The 25,081-nt window shown below is 42.1% G+C and overlaps 1 protein-coding gene across 1 annotated transcript in view; it reads right to left on the bottom strand.

The window, feature by feature from the left end:
• Window positions 1-25,081, bottom strand: part of iqce (IQ motif containing E) — a 112,963-nt gene that overhangs the window by 55,668 nt on the left and 32,214 nt on the right. Inside the window, exons 10-12 of the mRNA XM_073061010.1 lie at window positions 3,781-3,853; window positions 3,177-3,226; window positions 456-619 (exon numbers count right to left, since the gene is read on the bottom strand). Of these exons, the coding sequence (XP_072917111.1) occupies window positions 456-619; window positions 3,177-3,226; window positions 3,781-3,853 (287 nt within the window). The remainder of the gene's footprint in view (window positions 1-455; window positions 620-3,176; window positions 3,227-3,780; window positions 3,854-25,081) is intronic.

Genomic DNA, 25,081 nt, shown 5'->3' with positions numbered 1-25,081 from the left:
AGACCTAGAAATACATAGAAAATGTTAAGATGTTCATTTTTGATATTATACATGATAACTTGATTGTTTATCAGGAGGAAGGAGGGTAGAGTAGACATATGGAGATGATATGTTCCCACCCAGAAGAAGATGCCTACAGCCCTGCAGAAGCCAGCAAATCTATCCTGCTGGTTGCTCATATACTCATCTGTATGTATATACAGTGTGTCCATAGGTCAGATATTTGTAATTCTGGATTATTCATGGAATGAGATGAATTTGAGATATATGTCAGGGATGATATAAATGAATTGTAGAATAGACCTGAGGGGCAGAGTGGCCAACTTTAGTTCCTTGAAAACAAAATTCAGTGTATTTAAAGTATGATAGGACTAAGAAACTGCAGCACTAAATGGAAAGTTGAGCAACTACAAAGAGAAAAGTTGAGTAACTACAAAACACTGTGCAATGCTTGCCTCGGGCTGTACAGGGTATGGAAGAGCTACGGGATTCTTGTTCCAGGTTGCCCTTCAGGGTTTTATTCTCCTCTTGTAACTGCTTGAGGCTTTTAGATAATCTGAGGATAGTTGACTTGAGCACTTTGATCTCTTTCTGCAACTCCCTGCTCTCCATCATTGATCTACAAAAGGTGGGAATAAATGGAGAAGAATTACTAAATGGTTACATGTTTTCTTCTATTTCTTATTGCCCTCCATTTCTCATTTGGTTTGGAGAGGAGACCCAAAGCTTCCTTGCAGATATGCCAGGTGAAAGATTTGTAGTGACATGACTAGCACTATGTCCAATCCCAAGTATCTCAGCATTTAAACCAGGCAGACACTCCAGTACAATTATAAGAGAATCCCGTAAGGCCACAGGAGCTGTCTTTGAGTTTATAGTTTACGGGCAATATAATAGATCCCAGGAGACCACCGCAAAGAAAAGCAGAAAATTCCTGGTATCCTAGCCAACAGTCAGTATCAGTGAAACAGATAATATAGCCATTATTAAATTGCTTTAAGTGGGATCTTGCCAACTTGGAATTTGCTGCCACATTTCTTGTAACAATGACTAAACTTTATGAAGTACTTAACTGGTTATACATTATTTAGGGATTTCCAATGGTTGTGAAGGGTGGTGTAGAAATGTAATTTCTCTGTAAGACTGGCATAGTTTAAACTTTAGGCATTTTGTCAAATACAATGAACTTCAAAATGCCAGCAACTGAATTCAATACGGCCACCCAAAATGAAGAATCATTCTACCACCAAATCCTTTCTCATACATCTCTCCTTTTCAAACTCAACAGCTCAGTCATTCTCTAAACATTGTAATAGCTATAAAATTATTTATGTCAAATTATCACAACTTGATTGATCCAATCTCAAATAATGCAATCAGTTTTTTTAGATTATTTATATTTAACTCTTTGCATATTTTCCATCCGTAATTGCTGGTGTCATGAGGAATCTCAGCGTTGTATTCATTAACATTGCTCGACTGAGAAAAATCATTCAGTGATTAACTATGCTACATTCATGGTCTATACTGAACACATAGAAGATCTTTTCTTCCCATTATCTAATTCCTGTAGTAGCATTTTTAGTTTTGAGTTAACTCCTACTGCTGAAACTTAGTGTTTTCTGAGAGTATGCTGCACCAATGGGGATACTGACTTAGAAATTCTACCTCTTTATTAAAGGAGTGTTGAATGTCTGATTCACAGTGGTTGGAAGTAATTTTGCACCAAGTACCCCTCCGCAAAATTTTACTCTGTACAACATCTGAGGTGCTACATAGAAAAGCTTGTTCATGAAGACCCTTTCTTGGCTCGAGGTATCATGCAAGGAAGATTTAGGACCTTAAAGCACATGTTGGGACATTGTGGAGGGGGTAAGGTTATTCACAATCAGAACAATTATGTGGTGGTATGGATGGAGGTGGGAGGGAGAGTCAGGATGGTGATCTGGTGTTCGTGGTGTTGGTGAGGGTGATCCTGAGTTTGGGGACTTGGGAAAGAGCACAGACAGTAAATTGCAACCAGTTTTCATCAATTAGGCTATTTGTCCAGGTTTTTGACAGTATCATTGAAAGTCTGCTTTTGCTCAGGGATCCTGGACCCTTTTACTGTACACCCCTGTGCATCAGTGTGCCAAATGTATAACATATTCGGAGGCAAGACTGCAGACCACAATTACGTTAAGTATTTGACTGTATTTAGCTTTCCAAGGAAATTCTATTGCGCACATCAACTGTTAGTGCACTATTTTTCTCTACTCCAGAAGATAATGGGTTCTCTTGATAAAGGGTCTTGGCCCAACATGTTGATTGTGCATTTTACTGCATATACACTGCCTAGCCTGCTGAGTTCCTCCAACATTTTGTGTGTGTTGCTCACTGGGTTCGCATTCTCTACAATATCTTACCCAATAATTATACCCCATTCAGCATCACCACAACACATCTGATCATTAATACTGGCTGATTGAGGGACCATGCCATGTACATTTTAACAGTCTTGTTTCCCTGCATTATAACAGTGAGTATGCTGCAAAATACTGCATTGCCTGCAAAGCACTGGGATATCCAGAGGTCATGAAGAATACAAAATGCAAATTTATTCCTTCACTTCTTTAAATAATGAATGCTGATAATAACGTGAGTGCAAAAATAATCTGGAGCTGTCACTGAACACATGGCAGGCAGTAAAAGAGGTTGTAAAGTTTAGATTCTGACAAGGGCACTATTTTGTGTTACTGTGCTTGGATGGGGGTGGGGGGGTGGGAGGATCAGGATAGGTTAATCACTGACATTTTTGTTTACTACCCGGTTTTAATTCCACCCTTTTTTCAATACCTTGACTCAATTTCTGGGCCTTCTGTCCTGTGAACATCTTTCAGCAACCTTTCCAAAATAAGTTATTCTTCATTTCATCCTTAGCATTTAGGATTAGCAGGCTATTCTACCTCAGGGGAGGGGGTAGGGTATGAAGGTCTACCCTGCTATTTGCTGACAACAGTTACTGTACAATTTACAGGGAGTTACGTGGGGGGTGTCTTGTAACCTACGGTCACAAATCCGAGAATGAAATCACAAGATATGCCAGAATGCCAGATAGTCACAGACTGTGTTCACTCAATGTGTGCCGGACATCGACTCCCTAAGTGACAATATTTAACAGCCTGGTTCTGGCTTACTTTTTCTCCACTGTATCATTGTTGGTTAGCAGAAGTCGGAGTCTTTGAATCTAAAAAAAAAACAGAAAAAAGTCTGTGTAAAATACAGAGAGTTGATTGTAAAACCTGTTTTTATTACCAGGAAGAGCCTGTAAACTCAACATAAAGAGTGCCACGGATGCAGCAGATAGCACAATGCTATTACAGCTTGGGGTATTCTGGAATGCAGAGTTCAATTCTGTCGCTGTCTGTAAAGAGTTTGTACATTCTCCCAGTGAACTGCAAGGGTTTTGTCCTGGTGCCCGGGTTTCTTGCCACAGTTCAAAGGCGCATAGGTTAGTAGGTTAGTTTAGGTTAATTGGTCATTGTAAATTATCCTGTGATTAGGCAAGTGTTAAAAATAAATGGGTGGTGTAGCTTGTTGGGCCAGAAGGGCCTGTTTCCGCATTGTATCTCCAAATAAAATGAAAATAAATAAACTAAAATGCTATATATAGTGTAGCAGACTGTATATTATTGCTCAAGGGGAACAATATGCAGAGATGGGAAAATTGTCGGCTCGCAGAACCCTATTGACATAATCAGTGAAGTGAAAATAACAAGCACAAACATATTGTGCACTCACCTCCTCGTAGAATGTCTCCATGGCAATCTTCATCTCTTCAATATTAGTGGTCTTCAAATCAGTTTGGAATTTGCTGAAGGACATTCAAAAATACAGAGTGAACATTGACACCATATGTTAGTCAATGAGTGTGAAGCAGGAAACAGTGCACAAACTTACGATTTAAATTACTGCAGCAACTGTCAAGAATATAAGTAATTTAGATTTGTGTAGGACTTCTTAACGTAGAAAAACATCCCAGATTCTTCAAAAAAAATTATCAAAGAAAATTTGATGCAAGCATCATAAGGAGCTATTAGGATAGATATTCAAACATTTGGTCGAAGAGGTGTGCTTTAAAGAAGGCTATCAAGAGGTGGAAATGCATAGAAAGAAAATTCCATAGCTTATGACCTTGTCAGCCAAAGATCAATGATGAAAACTAATTAAGAATGATTTTTTCTTATTTTTACACTGTATAGGATATAGGCTGATTGGTAAGATCAGTGGTATATTAACAATTGTCAGAAGTAGAGGAATTCAGATATCTCTGATGGTTATGGGACCGGAGAAGTTCATTTTGGTAGGTACAGGTGAAACAACGTAGGGATTTAGTATGGTAGGGAGACTTCTGTAGCAAAATACAGCAGATTGAAGGCAATTGCTGAGTAGAGATTACTTGGAAACTTTAATGACTCCAGTTAACAAGAGTGCAGTCACCAACCATAATTGACAGGGAATTTTCCTGATTATCTCCATTCTGGCAGGGACTTAAGAGTGCCACATATGATCAAACATTTATCATTCTAAATCCGGCTCAGCAACTGACCATTCTCAGCCCTCGAAAATGAAGAATTCCAAACTTTCAACTGAATCTTAAAAAGCTCCCTGGGGTCTGGGAACCAGAGCCCCAGGTCAGTGAGTGAAGGATTGGAGCAGAAGGTAGATGTCAGGAAAAGTACTGAAAGGCAAAACTGAAATAACAAGTACGATGGGTCAGATAGTTTGAAGTGTGTATATTTTAATGCTAGGAGTATAATGGGTAAGGGTGATGAACTTAGAGCATGGATCAGTACATGGAACTATAATGTTGTTGCTATTACTCAAACTTAGTTGAGAGAGTGACAAGAATAGGTGATTAATGTTCCAGGTTTTCAAAGTTTTAGAAAAGATAGAGGAGGAGGTAAAAGAGGAGATGGATTTGCACTACTAATCAGAAACAATATCACAGCTGCATTTGGAGCACATAAGGATAGGTATGGTCCTTGTGGAAGAGTTTTAAAATGGAGTAGGGCAAACTATGACGGCATTAGGCAGGAACTAAGAAGCGTTAATTGGGAGCACCTTTTCTCTGGGAAGTCCACAGAAGTCGTGTGAAGAGTGTTTAAAGATCAATTACATAGAGCATAGGAAAGGTATGTTCCTGTTAGAAGGAAGAACAGGGATGAAAAGATAAGAAAACCTTGAATGTCCAGAGAGGTGATGAGTTTAGTCAAGAAGAAAAAGGAGAAGTATATAAAGCTTCGGAAGTTACTCATAGGAGGCTAATCAAGAAGATTAAGATGCATGAGATTCATGGCAAATTAGCTATTTGGATTCAGAACTCGCTTGTGCATGGAAGACAGCATAGTGGTTGAAGGGACTTATTCGAGCTGAAGGTCTGTAATTAGTAGAGTTATGCAGGGATCTGTTGTGGGACCACTGCTGTTTGTGTTGTAAATAAATAACCCGGATGAAAATGTAGATGTGTGGGTTAGTAAATTTGCAGATGATACCAAGATTGATGAAGTTGTGGATAGTGTAGGCTGGGAAAGAATATAGCACAATATAGACGAGCTGCAAATATGGATTGAAAAATGCCAGAAGGAATTTAACCTAGATAAATGTGACAATGTTGCACCTCAGTAGGGCAAATAGGAAACAGTATACTGCTAAGGGCAAGGTCCTAAACAGTGTTGCTGAGCAGAGATATCTTAGGATCCAAGTTCATAGTTCCTTGAAAATGGCTACACAGTTCAATAAGGTGGTTAAGAAGGCTTATGGGATGTTTGCTTTTATTAGTTGAGGCATTGAGTTATTGTTCCAACTTTATAAAATTCTGGTTAGGTCACATTGCATAGAGTTCTGGTTACCCCACTAGAGGAAGGATGTTGAGGCTTTGGAGAGGGTGCAGAAGAGGTTTACCAGGATGCTACCTGTTTTAGAGGGCACATGCTATCATGAGAGGCTGGGTAAACTTGGGTTGTTTTCTCTGGAGTGTTAGAGGCCATTGTGTTTCTTTATTTTATGATTGCCTGTAAGAAGATGAATCTCTAGGTTGTATATGGTATACATACATAATAAATGTGCTTTGAACTTAGTACTCCAACACTGAGATTTTGGTTGTAGAAGGGGTATCAGTAGACATTAATCAAGTGCAGGCTAATGTAGTTGAGATTCAGGTCAATCAGAATTAAAGAGAATGGCAGAGCAGGCCTGAAGAGGTAAATGGCCTACTTCTGCTCCTGGGTCCCTACTGTGCAGGGATACCAGAATATACACAAATATCAAGACTTACTGTGTTCTGCTAAGTTATGGTGAAAATGCAATATTGAAAGGGGTGTCTTTCACAACCTCAAGTTCACATGTTCAAACACTGGAAATGCTAGTACTTAATAAAATCAATCTTCATTGAGAAGATGCAGAGCAAAGTTGAGGTTTGTGTCAAGTTTCGCTTTCTTTCTCCATTATTGCAGTGAGGCTGGATCCCATCAGAGTAGTGAGCTCCTCCTGCATGATGTAGGAGGCTTAGGAATAGGGAATTGGGGCTAGATGATCTATGGACCATTCAGGAGAGCGAGGAGGTGACAGATATGAACTACAGGGAGGCAATCACATCTAAGTTGCAGGAGGCAAAAGGAAACAGACAAACAATGCAGAGTACACCTGTGGCCACTCCCCTCAATAACAAGTATACTGTTTTGGATACTATTGGCGGACGACCTACCAGGAAAGCCACAGCAACAAAGTCTTGGCACTAAGTTTGACTTTGTGGCTTAGAAGTGAAGGGAGGACATCTTGGAGAAATTTTCTACTGAGTCAGTGTGGATGAAAGTCAGAAATCGGAAAGGAACCATTACTGTATTGGGAGTATTCCAGACCCTCCAGTAGCAACAGAAACACTGAGCAGCAAATCATGAGGCAGAATTTTGAAAGATGCAAAAATAATAAGGTTGCTGTTACAGGCTACTTCAACTTTCCTAATATTGACTGGAACCTCTTTAATGCAAATGATTTAGATGGGGCAGAAGGATTCCTGACACAATATGAGGACAGGCTGACTAAAGAGGTGCCATAATGAATCTAGTACTAAACAATGAACTTGGTCAGGTGACAGGTTTCTCAATGTGTGAGTATTTCAGAGACAGTGACCACAACTCCCTGACCATTAGCATAGCCTTGAAGAGAGATAGGAACAGATGGTATGATAAAGTATTTTTCTGGGGGAGGGCGAACTATGATGCAATTAGGCAGGAACTTGGGAGTGTAAACTGGGAACAGATATACTCAGAAATGCACAATGGAAATGTGGGGTTTGTTTAAGGAACACTTGAATAGGGTTCTGGATAGGTTTGTTCCATTGAGGAAGGATCTTAGGATGGTAGGGTGAAGGAACCATGGTTGACAGAAGAAGTGGAATGTATAATCGAAAGAAAGAAATAGCATACTTAAGGCTTGCGAAGGAAGGATCAGACGGGGCTCTTCATAGTTACAAGGTATCCAGGAAGGATCGTAAGAATGGACTTACAAGAACTAGAAGGGCGCATGAAAAGGCTTTGGCAAGGAAAACCCTAATGCATTCTACACATGTGAAGAACAGGAGGATGACTAAAGAAAGAGCAGGACCAACCAGGCCTTTCAGCTCACAATGTTGAACCAACCTTTTAACTTCTATAAAACCCTTCCTACCCACACACCACTCTATTTTACTATCATCCATCTGCCTACCTAAGTGTCTCTTAAATATCCCTAATGTACCTGACTCTACTTTTTCCTCGCCAAAGGTGCAGCAATCTCTTCCCTCACTTCCAATAGTAACCTGGGGTATATCTTCTCCAGCCATGGAAACTTATCTAGCCTAATGATTTTTTTAAGTTCCAATACATCCACTTTCTTAATGCTGACATACTCTAGCATATCAGCCTGTTTAATGCTAACCACATATTTGTCAAGGTCCCTGTCACTGATGAAAACTGAAGCAAAATATTCATTAAGGACCTCCCCTATCACCTATGACTCCAGGCACATATTTACTCTTCTATCCCTGATCGGTCCTACCTTCACTCTAGCCATCCTCCTATTCATCGCATGTGTGCAGAATGCTTTGTAGTTGTGCTTAATCCTACAGCCCAAGGCCTTCTCAAGCCCCCTTCTAGCTCTCCCTAAGTCCATTCTTTCTTTTTAAAAAAAAAAATTTCTTGGCATAACAAAACTTTCAATTTCCAGATACATTTACATTTCTTCCCCTCACAGATATCAGCTATCAGAACACTTGCATCAAAATAAAGATGTCACCACAGCATCCTATACAAAAGCCCTTATTAGTATAGCAGACAGGTTTACATCTACATACTGCAGAAAAGGCTGCCATGTTTTATGAAAACTATTTGTTTTTAAGTGTACCATACATGTCAAAAAGTCCAAAGGAATGTATTCCATGATTAATTTACTCCAACCAAAAAGTCCAGGGGCCTTATTAGATATCCAACAAAGTAAAATGTTCTTCCTCGCACAAAATGTCAGAATGCTAAAAAGTTTTTTCTGATGTGCATTAATAATACGACTGCTGGGTAAGCCTAAGAGAAAAGACACTGGGTTCAGTTCAAGCTCCATCTTCAGAATCTTTTCCATTTCACCCAAAATATCACTCCAGTATGCCTGAAGTTTGGGACAAATCCAAAAGCAGTGGGTGAAAGTTCCAGTATTTATTTTACATTTAGAACACTTAGGAAAAACCCCCGTGTTAAATTTCGAGAGACAATCTGGAGTCAGATGGACTCTATGCAGAATTTTGAGTTGCAATGCTTTTGTTCTATTACAAACTGAAATTTTCTTTACATTATCACAGATGTCTTCCCATGTTTCAGCTGTAATTTCTACTCTCAGCTCTTCCTCCCAGACCCTTCCCAGCTGCTCAGCCTCTCCACAAGAACATTCCCTCAGGATACTGTAAAAAGTACTAATGGAGACTTCACCCTTAGAACAAAACACCCTCTTTTCTATGTCAGAACTATAGAAATCAGTTAACAATGATGTTTTTTTTTCTGTATATAATCTCTTACCTGAAAGAAACAAAAAAGATCCTTGTTGGGTATGTTAAATTTCTGTACTATTTGACTAAAAGACATCATCGTTTCTTCATCAAACAAATCTCCTAGATGGAAAATACCCTTAGAAATCCAAAGTTCAAATCCAGAATCCATTATGCCAGGCTGAAAATCTGGACTGCCGGTTATTGGAGTGAAGGGTGATATTTTCGCTGCGTTGCCCTGAATTTATCGCACCGCCCTCCAAGCCCTGACCGTATTAATTGTTATTGGATTGCAACAATATTCCTTAACTAGTTCATCTTATTGAGGAAAAGCAGATTAATAAGAGGGAATTTTGCTTGTGAAGCTTCAATGTCTAGCCAAACTGAGGAGGGGTCCCTGCAAACCCAGTCAACCACATAAGATAAAAAGGAACTTAATTGATACCTTTTGATGTCTGGAAAATCCAGACCCCCTAGACTACTGAGAAGCTGTAACTTAGACATTTTAATACAGGGTCTTTTTTTGTTTCAGATGAAAGAAACAAACCAGCCATTTTTTTAAAAGTATTTGTTGGGTAAAAATGACTGGAATCATTCATATTGGGTAGAGCAGATGAGGAAGAATGTTCATTTTGAGCCAAGCCAAAAAATAGGAAGAGTGCTCCATTTGCTCAAGATCCTGTTTGATTTTGTCAAATAACTGTGTAGAGTTAGCTTTGAACAATTGATTAAACATAAGTGTGATAGATATGCCTAAGTAAACAAAACCTGTCTGCAACCATTTAAAGGGGAAAACACCCTGAGTGTCAGGTACCTGCTGCAGATTCCCCAGAGGCATAGCTTCTGATTTAGTAAAGTTGATTTTATAACCTGAAAAGGTGCTAAATGAACTGTTGCATTGTATAAGGTGCACTGATATAGCAGGGTTTGATAAGAAAATTAGAACATCATCCGCATACAATGTGATTTTATGTGACTTTAGTCCTATGTCTCGAGCAGATATTTTGGGGTCTCGCCGAATAGCCTCAGCCAATGGCTCGATCCCAAGTCCATTCTTAAGTGCCTTCCTGCCTACCTTGTAACTCTCTTGAGTCCTGTCTGATCCTTGCTTCCTAAGCCTTAAGTATGCTTCTTTCTTCCTCTTGACTAGATGTTCCACATCTCCTGTCGACCACGATTCCTTCACCCTGCCATTCTTTTCCTGCCTCAATGGGACTTGGAAAACCTAATGGTCACATGCTGTATATTCTTTTACCTAGAGAGTTCTCATCTGTGATCCTGACCTCAGTTTACATACCACCAGCAGCCGACTATAATTAATTGCTCATGATACTGCATTATGCCAACTTCAAACAAGAAACAGTCCATCCCGATACATTTTATAGTTGGAGACTTTAACCAGGGTTGTTTTTGGAAAATGCAGCCCAATTACCATCAGCATATAACCTGTAGCACCAGAGGTCCCAACATACTAGACACTGTTATATTAAGATAAGTAATGTCTACCATGGACTTCCGGTAAGATGGCGATTGTTTAGTGCTCCGAACTTTTGCTCCGTTATTCTTCTTACCTTTGCACTATGTGTCTCCCTTCTTAAACCTTAGTTAGGTATTTTATTAGTTCTCTTCTACCTGCCTGCGAACACATCTATCTTATAATGGCTACCAAAAGTACTAAAACCGGGAAAAAGGAAACTTCTATGGCTTTGCCGGCTGACATTCTCGCTGTTCTGGAACAACATCGACAAGATACTTTAATGGATTTTAGAACTGAATTTAGAACTTCTTTCAACCAGCTGAATGTCAAACTGGATCAGATTAATGCTAGAGTGGCTGATCATGCTGAACATTTATCTCGCATTGACGTAACTTCTGAAGATTTAAAATGCCGTGTTCAATATCTTGAAACTCTCTGCTCCAACCTAGAGGAGAAGAATAGTAAACTTTTTTCCAAAATGGTGGATCTTGAAAATCGGAGCAGACGTTGCAATCTACGAATTCTTGGTTTGCCAGAGGCCACCAAAAAGGGCTCTCCCATTGAATTTTTTTCCAAGTTTCTCTGTGAGATTTTTGGGAAAGAATTTTTTCTGACTCCACCTGAGCTTGAAAGGGCACACAGGATCTATGTTCCTCGAGCAATTCTGGGTTCCCGCCCACGGCCGATTATTTTATGCTTTCATCAATACCAGGTGAAAAACAGTTTGATGATGGAGGCACGCCGCAGAGGTACTTTTGCCTTTCAAAATACAGTCATTCGTTTTGTGGAGGATTTTGCCCCCCAGGTTCTGAAGATGCGTGCTGAGTTTAAAGGTGTAATGAAAGTGCTTTTTGATCGCGGATTCAGACCCTCTCTCCGAAACCCAGCCGATCTTCAAATTACGCTTACTACTGGAGATTATAAGTGGTTTAAATCAGTGAAGGAGGCTGAGGCGTTTGTTGGAAGTCTTCCAGCCACCTCGTCTTCTTCGGAACCGGCCTGACCTTCTAAAATGGTTGATAAGTACTTCTCAAAGTAAAACTATTTTTTCCGAACTCAGACTTTACTTGAATAATTCAGTCATTATCTATTGAAACTCTAAAGGCTGTAGTCAATCTCTCCCTGGACTTGGTGCGTTTTTTCTAAATAGATAATTTAAGTTTAATGTTTCCCTGCGAACTTTTAGATTTTACCTGTGTAATTTTTTTTTATTTTTGTATAACCTTATCTATAGAGAACTACAATTGTCTTTAACTTGTTTTGGAGGTTTGGAGTTTTTATTGAAGGCCTTCCTGTTGGTTGATTCATAGTTTAAGTTTTGCTTTTTTTTTCTGTAAATGGTTGATAAGGACTCTCTTTGAATTTTATAATTTCCCCCTTTTCTCCCTCCCTTTTTTTTTCTTTTAATCCTTTATAATTTTTCGCGGGTAGGTTAGTTTTAGTTTTCTTCTGATTTTATTTGTATTAAGTTTTATACTTCTGTTGAAGTTGTTCCTATTTATAATTCTGTTTTCTTGTGCATAAATTAGTTATTATTTGCTATATCATTTATACGGAACTTTTGTTAACGACACAGAACTGGAAGTCATACTTGGGTTAATTTTTTTGGTAGAGCTAGCTGCTTTTTTAGGTAGCCGTCTAATTTTGGGTTGCGAGGGGGTGGTGGATTCTCCAGTTCCAACACTACTCACTGTTTCTTGTGTTTTCCTTTGTTATTCAGGACATGTCTCTGTTTTGATTCTACGGATCTATGTTTACATTTTTGCTCCCAGACTGTTATTGTACTGCTTGGTTTTTTATATGCCTGCTACCTTCTATGCACTAACAATTGATAATGGTTAATTCACTTAAATTTGTGAGCTGGAATGTAAAGGGATTGAATCATCCTGTTAAAAGAAGGAAGGTCTTCTCGCATATTAAACAACTCAAAGCTGACATTGCTTTCCTTCAAGAAACTCATATTCGTAGTTTTGATCATTCTCGGCTTCTGTCAAAGTGGGCGGGTCAGCATTTTCATTCATCCTTTGCTGCCAAAGCTAGGGGGGGGGGGTCTCCATCCTTATTAATTCAAATATTCCTTTTGAACTCCATAATAAGATATCTGATACAAATGGCTGTTTTATTATTGTTTCTGGTAAATTATACAATACTAAAGTTGTACTAGCAAACCTGTATGCTCCCAATTTTGATGATGTTAATTTTTTTGAACGTTTTTTCTCCTCGCTACCAGATTTAAACTCATACTCTCTTATACTGGGTGGCGATTTCAATTGTTGGTTAGATCCTAATTTGGATCGATCGTCCTCTGTTACTAGACTACTTTCTAAATCTGCCTTAGCTATTCACTCTTTTCTAATTATGGTATCTCTGATATATGGCGTTTCCTTCATCCCACTGAGAGAGACTACTCTTTTTTTTCACATGTACTCCATACCTTTACTAGAATTGACTACTTTTTACTCGATAATCAACTTATTCCATTTGTCTATTCTTGTGACTATCAGAGTATACTGATTTCTGACCATGCCCCAATTACTTTGTCTTTAAATTTTCCTGGTCTCCCTCAGAGGAATAAACACTGGCGTTTTGACTTGACTTTATTATCGGATGATGATTTTCTAAAATTTATTAAGGATCAGATAACCTTTTATTTTAACACCAATACATCATCTGAAATGTCATCCCAGATTGTCTGGGATGCCATGAAAGCATATTTGAGGGGCCAAATAATCTCCTATACAGCAAATCTTAATAGAAAGTCCTGTGCAGATTGATTAGACCTCATTAATCAGATTAAAGAATTGGATCAACTGTATGCTCAAACTAAGAATCCTGAATTATACAAGAAGCGTGTAGAACTTCAAACTAAATTTAATCTTCTGTCTACTCAACCTGTCGAACGTCAACTTCTTGAAAGTAAGAGTCGCTTCTATATTCATGGTGACAAATCTGGTAAATTTCTAGCCAATCAGCTGAGACGTTCCAAAGCCAAACAACATATTACAAAGATCCGGAAGGAGAATGGAGACTTTACATCGGATCACTTAGAAATCAATGACGCATTTAAAAATTTCTATTCTCGACTTTATTCCTCTGAATCTTTAATGACAATATCTCTGTTGATCACTTTTTAAATAATCTGAATATTCCTTCGCTTTCATCTGATTTTAAAGCCAAACTTAATGCGCCTATATCATCAGAAGAAATATCTTTTGCAATTTCTGCATTGCCTTCAGGGAAATCTCCTGGACCTGATGGGTTCCCCGTAGAATTTTATAAATCATTCTCTTCACTTCTTTCCCCTCAGTTATTCTCAGTATTATCTGACTCGTTTAATTACGGTAAATTGCCACCCTCTTTTAATGAGGCATCTATTATTCGTTTATTAAAAAAGGGTAAAGACCCAACAGAGTGTTCCTCGTATAGGCCGATTTCTTTGCTCAATGTTGATGTTAAATCTTGGCCAAAGTTTTGGCTTATAGATTAGAAACTGTTATCCCCTCTATTATTTCTGATGATCAAACTGGTTTTATTAAAAACCGTCTTCCTTTTTTTAACATTTGGCGTTTATTTAATATCTTATACTCACCTCCAACTGGGATTCCTGAATGTGTTATTTCCCTCGATGCGGAGAAAGCATTTGATCGTATAGAGTGGAACTACCTTTTTGCAGTTTTAGAAAAATTTGACTTCGGTCAAAGTTTTATCTCTTGGATCAAATTGCTGTATTTGTGTCCTACTGCCTCTGTTTTGACTAATTTTCAGAAATCCCAGTTATTTAACCTCAAACGTGGCACCCGCCAGGGATGCCCTTTAAGTCCCTTTCTCTTTGATTTGGCTATAGAACCTTTGGCGATAGCATTTCGAAATTGTCCTGAACTGACCGGGATTTGGAGAGGGGGTGTTGAGCATAAAGTTTCTCTTTATGCCGATGACTTATTACTTTTTCTTTCAAATCCGTCTACATCCTTACCTCCAATGTTTTCACTTCTTGACCAGTTTAGCCAGCTCTCTAGATATAAACTTAATTTACATAAGAGCGAACTTTTCCCAATTAAAGAAGCACAAGAATTAACATTTCGTGATCTCCCTTTTAAAGTAGTTCATAATCAATTTACTTACAGTCACAAGGAAGTTTAAAGATCTCTTTCGTGAAAATTTTGCCAATCTTTCATGTACTATAAAACAGAGTCTGTTACAATGGTCACCTCTATCTATGTCTTTGGTAGGTCGTATCAATGTTGTTAAAATGTATGTTCTCCCTAAACTTTTATATTTATTTCAATCAATCCCAATTTTTATTTCTAAATCTTTTTTTGATTCCTTAGACTCTATTATTTTGTCATATCTGTGGAAGAATAAGCGTTCTAGAATTAATAAAGTTTATCTCCAAAAATCTAAAAAAGAGGGTGGCATGGCTTTACCTAACTTTCGTTTATATTATTGGGCAGCCAATATACGTTGTGCTACCTTTTGGTCTTTTTTCCAAGGCCAACCCGAGTGCCCTAATTGGGTGGCAATGGAGTTGAGTTCCACTAAAGATTTATCTATCTCTGCACTTCTTGGCTCTGTACTCCTTAGTAGTTTGTCCAGATTAATTGTTAATCCTCTTGTTAGACACACGTTGCGTATATGGGCTCAGTTTAGGAAGTTTTATGGTTTCCATGGTTTTTCCTTTTCTTGCCCTATCTTACATAATCACCTTTTTTTACCTACTACGTATGATTCAGCATTCCATGATTGGTATAGGAAGGGCATTAGACATTTTGAAGATCTTTTTATTGATAATCGCTTCGCATCTTTTCAACAGCTCTCTGCTAAGTTCAATCTGCCCAATGCTAATTTTTTTAGATATCTCCAAATTAGACACTTTATTAATCCTTTAATTCCTAACTTCCCTGAAATGCCTGAGAAAAATGTTATGGATTTATTTCTTTCTATTAATCCACTAGGTAAAGGTTTAATATCATTTATTCGTGATAAATTAGCATCCTTACGGCGTGCCCCTGTGGATAAAATTAGAATGGCTTGGGAGCATGATTTAAATATCTCCTTATCTGATGAGACTTGGGATTCGATTCTCAAATCGGTTAATTCAACCTCTCTTTGTGCTCGCCATTGCCTTTTACAGTTTAAGATTGTTCACAGAGCCCATATGTCTAAATCTAAACTATCTCGATTTTACCCTAACATTAGTCCTCTCTGTGATAAATGCAAAAGGGGCGAGGCCTCTCTCATTCATATGTACTGGTTTTGTCCTAGCTTGGAGAAATTTTGGAAAGACGTCTTCATAACGTTATCTTGTATTCTGATAGAATTCTGTAGAACCTAACCCTTTAATTGCTTTGTTCGGTTTTTTGGGTAAGACAGATATACGTCTTATCTAAGTGATTCGACTAAGTGTCGAATATTATCTTTTGCTTCTCTCTTGGCTAGACATTTAATCCTCCTTAGATGGAGGGATATTGCCCCGCCCACGCATGCTCAATGGCTTAATGATATTATGTCCTGCTTAGACCTTGAAAAAATTCATTATTCAGTTCTTAATTCGGATACAAAGTTCCATAAGGTCTGGGGACCTTTTATTGAGTACTTTCATAACCTTCCTCTTAACTAAGGGGTTTTTTTTCGGTCCCTTGCTTTCAGCTCCTTTTTTGTTGGTAGTAGGCATTAATATCTTCTGTTGCTAAGTGTATTTACAGTTTTGGGGGTTTGAATGTCCTGATGTATACTCTCTAGATTGTGTTGTGGTTGGTCTGGAGTTCTTTTCTGTTGCGGGGCTTGGGGAGGATACTAATTTTACATATCTTCAATTTGGGTGCTTTCTCAATTATCTTCTTTTGTATTATATTATTATTGTAAGTTTATTTTTGCACTGTATTAATGTTCTTCATTTCGATCTGGTTTTTTTTTAATCTGTAGCGATGTAGAAAATGTATTAAAAAAAACTAATTTTTAAAAAAAAGTAATGTCTACCATTCCATGCCCAGACTGTATTTTGGTAAATAGGATCACTTGGCAGAGGCTAAAGAGCAAAGCTCCAGAGATTAGGATAACAAAGAGATGGTCGCAGGAAGCAGAGGAGGAGCTATGGGATTGCTTCAAATCAGTGGACTGGGCCATGTACGAGGACTCATTATCTAGGGATCTGAATGAATACATTTTAGTTGTAACTGACTTTATTAAAACAGCTGCAGATGAGTAAGTGTGATAGATATACCTAAGTAAACAAAACCTGTCTGCGACCATTTAAAGGGGAAAACACCCTAAGTGTCAGGTATCTGCTGCAGAGTTTTCCCCAATCAGAAGCCCTGGATAAACCATGAGATCCAAAATCTGCTAAGAGCCAGATCAGAGGCATTCAAGTCTGATGACCAAGCAAGTTACAAGAAAGACATCTCACAAGCAACGTGGCAACTCTGGACCAAACAAATCAACAAAGGATGCTCGACAGTTGTGGCATGGCTTAAAAACTGCCACTTCTTATAAAATTAAATCAGGTGCCATAGGAGACAGCGGGGCTTTGCTTCCAGATGAGCTGAATGCCTTCTATCAAAACATGGAGGAACGTATGATCTCAGTCTCTGAAGCAGATGTGTGAGCAACCCTCAGGAAGGTGAACCCAGATGGGGTACCAAGCCAAGAAATAAAGACCTGTGCTGATCAACTGGCTGGTGTGCTTACTGAGATATTTAACCCCTCGCTTCGGCAGTGTGTGGTATCCACACAGGCTTCAATTGTACCTGTACCCAAGAAGGACGCAGTAACCTGCCTCAATGATTATTGCCCAGTGGCACTTACATCCACTGTGATGAGGTACATTGAAAGGTTGATGATGAAACATATCAACTCCTGCCTGAGAAGCAACTTAGATCTGCTCCAATTTGCCTACAGGAGCAACAGGTCTGCAGCAAATGCCACCTCACTGTCTCTTCACTCAACCCTGGAACATCTGGTCAGCAAAGATACACATTATTAAATATAGCTCAGCATTCTATACCATCATCTCCTCAAAACTAATCAATAAGCTCCAAGACCTTGGCCTCAATACCCTCTCGTGCAATTGGATTCTGGATTTCCTCACTTGCAGACTCCAGTCAGTTCAGATTGGCAACAACATCTCCTCCATGATCTCCATCAGCATAGGTGCACCACAAGGGTATGTGCTTAGCCCCCTGCTCTACTCACTTCACATCTATGACTTTGTGACTACGCACAGCTCCAATGCCATGTTCAAGTTTGCTGATGACGCTACTGTCATATGTCAAATCAAAGATGGTGACAAATCAGCATATAGGAGGAAGACTGAAAATCTGGCTGAATTGTGTCATAACAATAACCTTACTCAATGTCAGCAAGACCAAGTGCGGATTATTGACTTCAGGAGAAAGAAACCAGAGGTCTGTGAACTAGTCCTTATCAGAGGATCAGAGGTGGATAGGGTTAGCAATTTTAAGTTAATCATTGTTATTATTCCGGAGGACCTGTCCTGGTCCTAGCACACAAGTGCAATTACGAAGAAAGCACAACAGCATCTCTACTTTCTTAGGAGTTTGCAGAAGTTTAGCATGACATCTAAGACACTGACAAACTTCTGTAGATGTGTGGTGGGAAGTATATTGAGACTGGCTGCATCACAGCCTGATATGGAAACACCAATGCTCTTGAATGGAAAATTCTACAAAAAGTAGTGGATATGGCCCAGTCCATCACAGGTAAAGCCCACCCAATCATTGAGCACATCTACATGAAACGCAGTAGCAGGAAAGCAGCATCCATTTTCATGGACCCCACCCCCAGGACATGCTCTCTTCTCACTGCTGCCTTCAGAAGGTACTTTTCATTGGAGCCAAGTCACCAAGAAGGTGTCTCAGGACTCACACCACCTGGTTCAGGCACAGTTAATATCCCTGAGCCACCAGGCTCTTGAACCAAAAAGGATAACTTCACTCACCCATCGTTGAAACGTTCCCACAACCTATGGACTCACTTTCAAGGATTCTTCATCTCATGTTTTTGATATTTATTGCTCACTTATTATTATTATTTTGTGGCGACCCACTTTCTGCGCAGGCGAACCGACTCACAAATAGCCAGCGCGCGGGGAGAGACTTTGGTAATGCACCTCTGATGTCATTTCCGCCCGGAGAGGGCAGGCGCTAGGGATTAAATGCCCGCGCCGCCAAGTTTGAATAAACTAGTCTCGAAACGACTTACATGTCGTTATTTCAGCGCTGTGTGTAGCACATCGCTACATTGGTGACCCCAACGGTCCTAACAGGATTTGGACATAAGATGACCGACTCTTCATCTGTTCACACAGTTTCGCTAAAACTGTTGACTTTCTGGACGCTGCGACCATGTGTGTGGTTTAGCCAAGCAGAAGCCCAGTTCCAGATTCGGCAGATATCTTCTGATTCCACGCGTTACTACCACGTGGTGAGCGCCCTTGACCAGGAGACGGCCGCCCAGGTTGCGGATTTCATACAGTCGCCTCCAGAAGGTGGCAAATATGAAGCATTCAAGGTGCTGCTCATTGAGACCTTTGGCCTCTCACGGCATGAGCGGGGTGCCCGCCTGCTTCACCTGGACGGTTTGGGAGACAGACTGCCGTCAGCATTGATGAACGAGAATGCTGGCCCTGGCTGACAGACACAAGCCCTGCCTCATGTTCGAGCAAGCATTCCTCGAGCAACTGCCCGAGGACATATATCTGCTGCTGGCCGGCGCAGATTTCAGCGACCCCCAGAACATGGCGGCCCGAGCAAACGTGCTGTAGAAAGCCAAGAGGGAGAGCGTGGCATCCGTCAGTCAGATTACCAGGCCATGTGCCCAACAGCGGACCAGACCAGGCTCGGCATGTGGGCGCACACAACACAGAGGCAGGAGTGAGGAGGCCAGTGAACAGTGGTGTTTCTACCACCAGCGGTGGGGCATAAAAGCCCGCCGTTGTCGCCCGCCCTGCAATGGCCAGGGCCAGCTGCCGCTAATGACTATGGCAGCTGGCCACCAGGACAGCCTCTTGTACGTCTGGGACAGTCGGGATGCCGCTTCTTGGTCGACACCGGAGCGGAGATCAGCGTCTTGCCTCCGACGGGGTACGACACCCGCAACAGGAAGCCAGGACTCACCCTGAGGGCCGCAAACAGCAGCACGATATGGACCTACAGCACCCGCACAGTGCAGCTGCAGTTTGGCACCAGCCGGTTCACGTGGGACTTCACACTGGCCGCCGTGGCCCAACCACTCCTGGGGGCGGACTTCTTGCGAGCTCACAGCCTGCTGGTCGACTTGCAAGGGAAAAGACTGGTACATGCCGACTTTCCAGACGTTCTCCCTGGGTGAAGCCAAGTTGCCGGCCGCACACCTGGACTCCATCACGCAGTCAGACAACGAATTCACCAGAATCCTGGCGGACTTTCCATCAATTCTGGCACTGCAGTTCACGGCAGCCATACCCAGACACGGGGTACAGCACCACATCCCGACCCAGGGACCACCCCTCCACGCCCACGCACGAAGGCTCCCTCCGGAAAAGCTCCGCCTGGCGAAGGAGGAGTTCAAGAGGATGGAGGAATTGGGGATCATATGGAGGTCCGACAGCCCATGGGCCTCCCCCCTGCACATGGTGCCCAATGCAGCCGGGGGTTGGAGACCATGCGGCGACTACCACAGACTGAACGAGGCTACCACTCCAGATCGCTACCCCGTGCCACACATACAGGACTTTGCAGCAAACCTGCACGGGGCAAGAATCTTTTCCAAAGTAGACCTCTTCCGGGGATACCATCAAATCCCGGTGCACCCTGAAAGACATCCCCAAAACAGCATTCATCACCCCGTTCGGCCTGTTCGAGTTCCTCCGAATGCCGTTCAGCCTGAAGAATGCCACACAGACGTTCTAGCGGCTAATGGATGCGGTGGTACGCGACCTGGACTTCGCGTTCATCTATTTGGAGGACATCCTTATAGCCAGCAGTAGTCGTCAGGAGCATCTGTCCAACCTCCGCCAGCTCTACTCCCGCCTGAGTGATTTCGGCCTCACGATCAACCCGGCCAAATGCCAGTTCGGTCTCGATACCATCGACTTCCTGGGCCACAGGATTACCAAAGACAGGGCGACACCTCTGCCCGCTAAGGTAGACGTGATCCGCCACTTTGCCCGGCCCAACACAGTCAAAGGCCTGCAGGAGTTCATTGGTATGGTGAACTTCTACCACCGTTTCCTCCCCTCAGCAGCCCGTATCATGCGCCCTTTGTACACCCTGATGTCGGGTAAAGGCAAGGACATTACTTGGGACGAGGAGGCCATGGCCGCTTTCGTTAAAGCCAAGGAAGCCTTGGCAGATGCCGCGATGCTGGTGCACTCCAGAATGGATGTTCCATCCGCCCTCACGGTGGACGTATCCGACACAGTAGTCGATGGGGTGCTGGAGCAGCTCATCGAGGGGTGCTGGCAACCCCTGGCGTTCTTCAGCAAGCACCTACAACCACCCGAACTCAAGTACAGTGCTTTCGACCGGGAGCTGTTGGCACTGTATCTGGCAATCCAGCATTTCAGGTACTTCTTAGAAGGCAGGCCGTTCACCACGTTCACTGACCACAAACCGTTGACCTTCGCAATCACGAAGGTGTCAGATCCCTGGTCAGCTTGCCAGCAGCAACATCTGTCCTACATCTCTGAGTACACGACGGACATCCAGCATGTCTCGGGAAAGGACAACGTCGTGGCGGATGCACTCTCCAGACCAGCTGTCCAGGCCCTGTCGCTGGGGGTGGACTATGCAGCACTGGCGGAGGCGCAGCAGGCAGACGATGAGATGCCCAGCTACAGGGCCGCAGTCTTGGGTTTGCAGCTGCAAGACTTTCTCGTAGGCCCAGGTGAGAAGACCCTCTTGTGCGACGTGGCTACCGGCCAACCTCGCCCCATCGTCCCGGCAGCCTGGAGGCAGCGAGTTTTCGACTCCATACACGGTTTGGCGCACCCATCTATCAGGACAACCGTCCGGCTGGTCTCCAGCAAGTTCGCATGGCTCGGACTTCGCAAGCAGGTCAGTGAATGGGCCAGAACATGCGCGCAGTGCCAGACAGCCAAGGTGCAGCGGCACACTAAAGCCCCGCCGCAGCAGTTTGAACCCACCCACCGGAGGTTCAACCACAATCATGTGGATATCATGGGCCCCCTACCAGTGTCCCGAGGAGTGTGGTACCTCCTAATTATGCTAGACCGGTTCACGAAGTGGCCAGAGGCGGTCCCGCTCACCAACACATCTGCGCCCAAGCACTGATTGCAACCTGGGTAGCATGCTTCGGGGTACAGGCCCACATTACCTCTGACAGAGGCGCCCAGTTCACCCAGCCTGTGGTCGGCTGTGGCCAGCCTGTTGGGAATGCAGCTACACCACACTACTGCCTACCACCCACAGTCGAACGGACTAGTGGAGCGTTTCCACCGTCACTTGAAGTCGGCTCTCATGGCCCGCCTGAGAGGACCTAACTGGGTGGACGAGCTTCCCTGGGTCCTGCTCGGAATCCGCACGGCGCCCAAAGAGGATCTGCACACCTCGTTGGCCGAGTTGGTGTATGGCGTGCCCCTGGCCGTCCCAGGAGAGTTCATACCAGCCCCAAGGGGGCAAGAGGAAGAACCGGCAGCAGTCCTGGGCAGGCTACACGAAAGGCTTGGTAACCTGGCCCCCATACCCACTTCACTGCATGGACAGAACCCGACCTGTGTACCCAAAGACCTGCAAAACTGTAAGTTCATTTTTGTACGATGGGACGGACATTGGACGTTGGTCAGGAACTTTAAATTCCTCAGCATTATCACTTCAGTGGATCTGTCATGTGTCCAGCACGTAAGTGCCATTGCAAGGAGAACAAGGCAGCACCTCTACTTTCTTGGAAGTTTGCGAAGATTTGGCATGTCATCTAAAATTGTGACAAACTTCTATAGATCTGCATTAGAGAATGTAGTGACTGGTGGTATAACGGCCAGGTATAGAAACATTAATGTCTACAAAAAGAGGATACAGCCCAGTCCATCACGGGTAAAACCCTCCCCACCACTGAGTACATCTACGAGTGCTAACGCAGGAACCAGGATCCATCATCAAGGGCCCCCACCATCATGGCCATCTTCTCTTCTCACTGGAACAGAACCCTTAGGACCCACACCACCAGGCTGTAGGAACCCTAACCAAGAATAGCAAACTAGTACAAGAACTCATAAATGTCATACAATTACATGTCAGAAGTTGCTGTATTAAAATGTTAAAGCAACTCCAAAATGAATACAATGGAAATTGTAGAAGAGGCAGCACAGGAAGGAGTAAAAAATTGAAGTATAAGAAGTATTAAGGGTCAAAGAATCAAAAGAAATATCAGGAATATATGCAGTGAACCCGACAAATGAAATTATGGAAACAAAGTTGAACTCTGTATCAGAGACAAGCATACAAGATATTCAAGAGGTACAAGCTTGATGCTCTAATCAGGAACTGTGGTTCTAGATGGAAAATAGTGGAAGTTAAACAGTGATGGAGCATGGAGATATGGTGCTAGTCATAGACTAGTAGCTTCAACTATGTTGCTTCCTTATCTGGCACAGCAGGTAAACTCCCTACGGAGTTGGAGTGGAAAAGATGATCGGCAGATTCTCCTAATGGTAATAGAACCCAAAGATCAGGGCACAAGCTAACAAGCAGTTGAAGATGCATAACATGCCAGAAAAAAAAGAGTCCTGGAGGAGTTGGAAAGCTACCACAATTAAGAGCACTTGCCCCCATCTTTTTCACTTTTACATCTACAAGTGGATTACATTACTTTGCCAAAGTGTCAGAGATATTCGAATGTAATATTGGATAAGTTTTCAGGATGAGTGAAAGCTACACTGCCACACACATAGCAAATGCTCTGATCAAGGACTACATTCCTAGCTGAGTCACATCAACTCTGACCAAAGAACACATTTCACTGGGAGAAAAGCACACAAAATGCTGGAGGAACTCAGCAGACTAGGCGGCATTTAGGTAAAAGTAAACAGTCAATGTTTTGGGCCAAGACCCTTCTTCAGGACAAAAAGGTTTTTCAAGACCTTGAGTCCTGAAGAAGGGTCTTGGCCTAAGACGTCAACTGATTACTCTTTTCCATGGATGCTGTCTGGCATGCTGAGTTCCTCCAGCATTTTGTGTGTGTTACTTTGGATTTTTAGCATCTTCACATTTTCTCGTGTTTGGGTTTCACGGCGAGTGGTTGTTGGGAATTATGTTAACTTATAAACTTTGAATGGTCTTTCCATTATCCACATCACCCAGAGTCATCAGGACAAGTCAAACAAATGAATGAAATCATGAAGGAATGACTATCATGAAGAAGGTGGAACATGACCTACAGCTCTTCCTTTGGCCTTATATTGAATCAGAGCAACCCTACACAAGAAAATTAAATTTAGTCTTTTCGAAGTAGCAACAGGGCACCCTGTGTCACTGCTGGGAGTTCTAGATCTCAGAGAGACTGATATACACATTGTGGCAAACAGTTTAGTTAACTATTGTTTGAAACTAACCCAAAGTGTACAGTCTGCTTCTCAACAGGTTTCTCCTGATTAGAGTGATCCAACAGGAGGAGGACACACCCTGATGCCTGGTGAGTAGATCCTGATTAAGAAACCGCATAAGGAACCATTGGAAGTTCAATGGGAAGGTCCTTATCACGCGCTGTTGGTTACTAACTTGGCGGTAAAAGTGAATACATGCTAGCTACTGCAAGTGAGCTAAAGTGGTTCCCGACGAGAGCAATAGGCACTGTAGTTAATGATAGATAGATAGATAGATACTTTATTCATCCCCATGGGGAAATTCAACTTTTTTCCAATGTCCCATACACTTGTTGTAGCAAAACTAATTACATACAATACTTAACTCAGTAAAAAATATGATATGCATCTAAATCACTATCTCAAAAAGCATTAATAATAGCTTTTAAAAAGTTCTTAAGTCCTGGCGGTAGAATTGTAAAGCCTAATGGCATTGGGGAGTATTGACCTCTTCATCCTGTCTGAGGAGCATTGCATCGATAGTAACCTGTCGCTGAAACTGCTTCTCTGTCTCTGGATGGTGCTATGTAGAGGATGTTCAGAGTTATCCATAATTGACCGTAGCCTACTCAGCGCCCTTCGCTCAGCTACCGATGTTAAACTCTCCAGTACTTTGCCCACGACAGAGCCCGCCTTCCTTACCAGCTTATTAAGACGTGAGGCGTCCCTCTTCTTAATGCTTCCTCCCCAACACGCCACCACAAAGAAGAGGGCGCTCTCCACAACTGACCTATAGAACATCTTCAGCATCTCACTACAGACATTGAATGACGCCAACCTTCTAAGGAAGTACAGTCGACTCTGTGCCTTCCTGCACAAGGCATCTGTGTTGGCAGTCCAGTCTAGCTTCTCGTCTAACTGTACTCCCAGATACTTGTAGGTCTTAACCTGCTCCACACATTCTCCATTAATGATCACTGGCTCCATATGAGGCCTAGATCTCCTAAAGTCCACCACCATC

Source organism: Hemitrygon akajei, chromosome 11, assembly GCF_048418815.1.
Source record: "Hemitrygon akajei chromosome 11, sHemAka1.3, whole genome shotgun sequence".
NCBI lineage: Eukaryota > Metazoa > Chordata > Chondrichthyes > Myliobatiformes > Dasyatidae > Hemitrygon > Hemitrygon akajei.
This window is presented reverse-complemented; position numbering and strand designations above follow the sequence as displayed.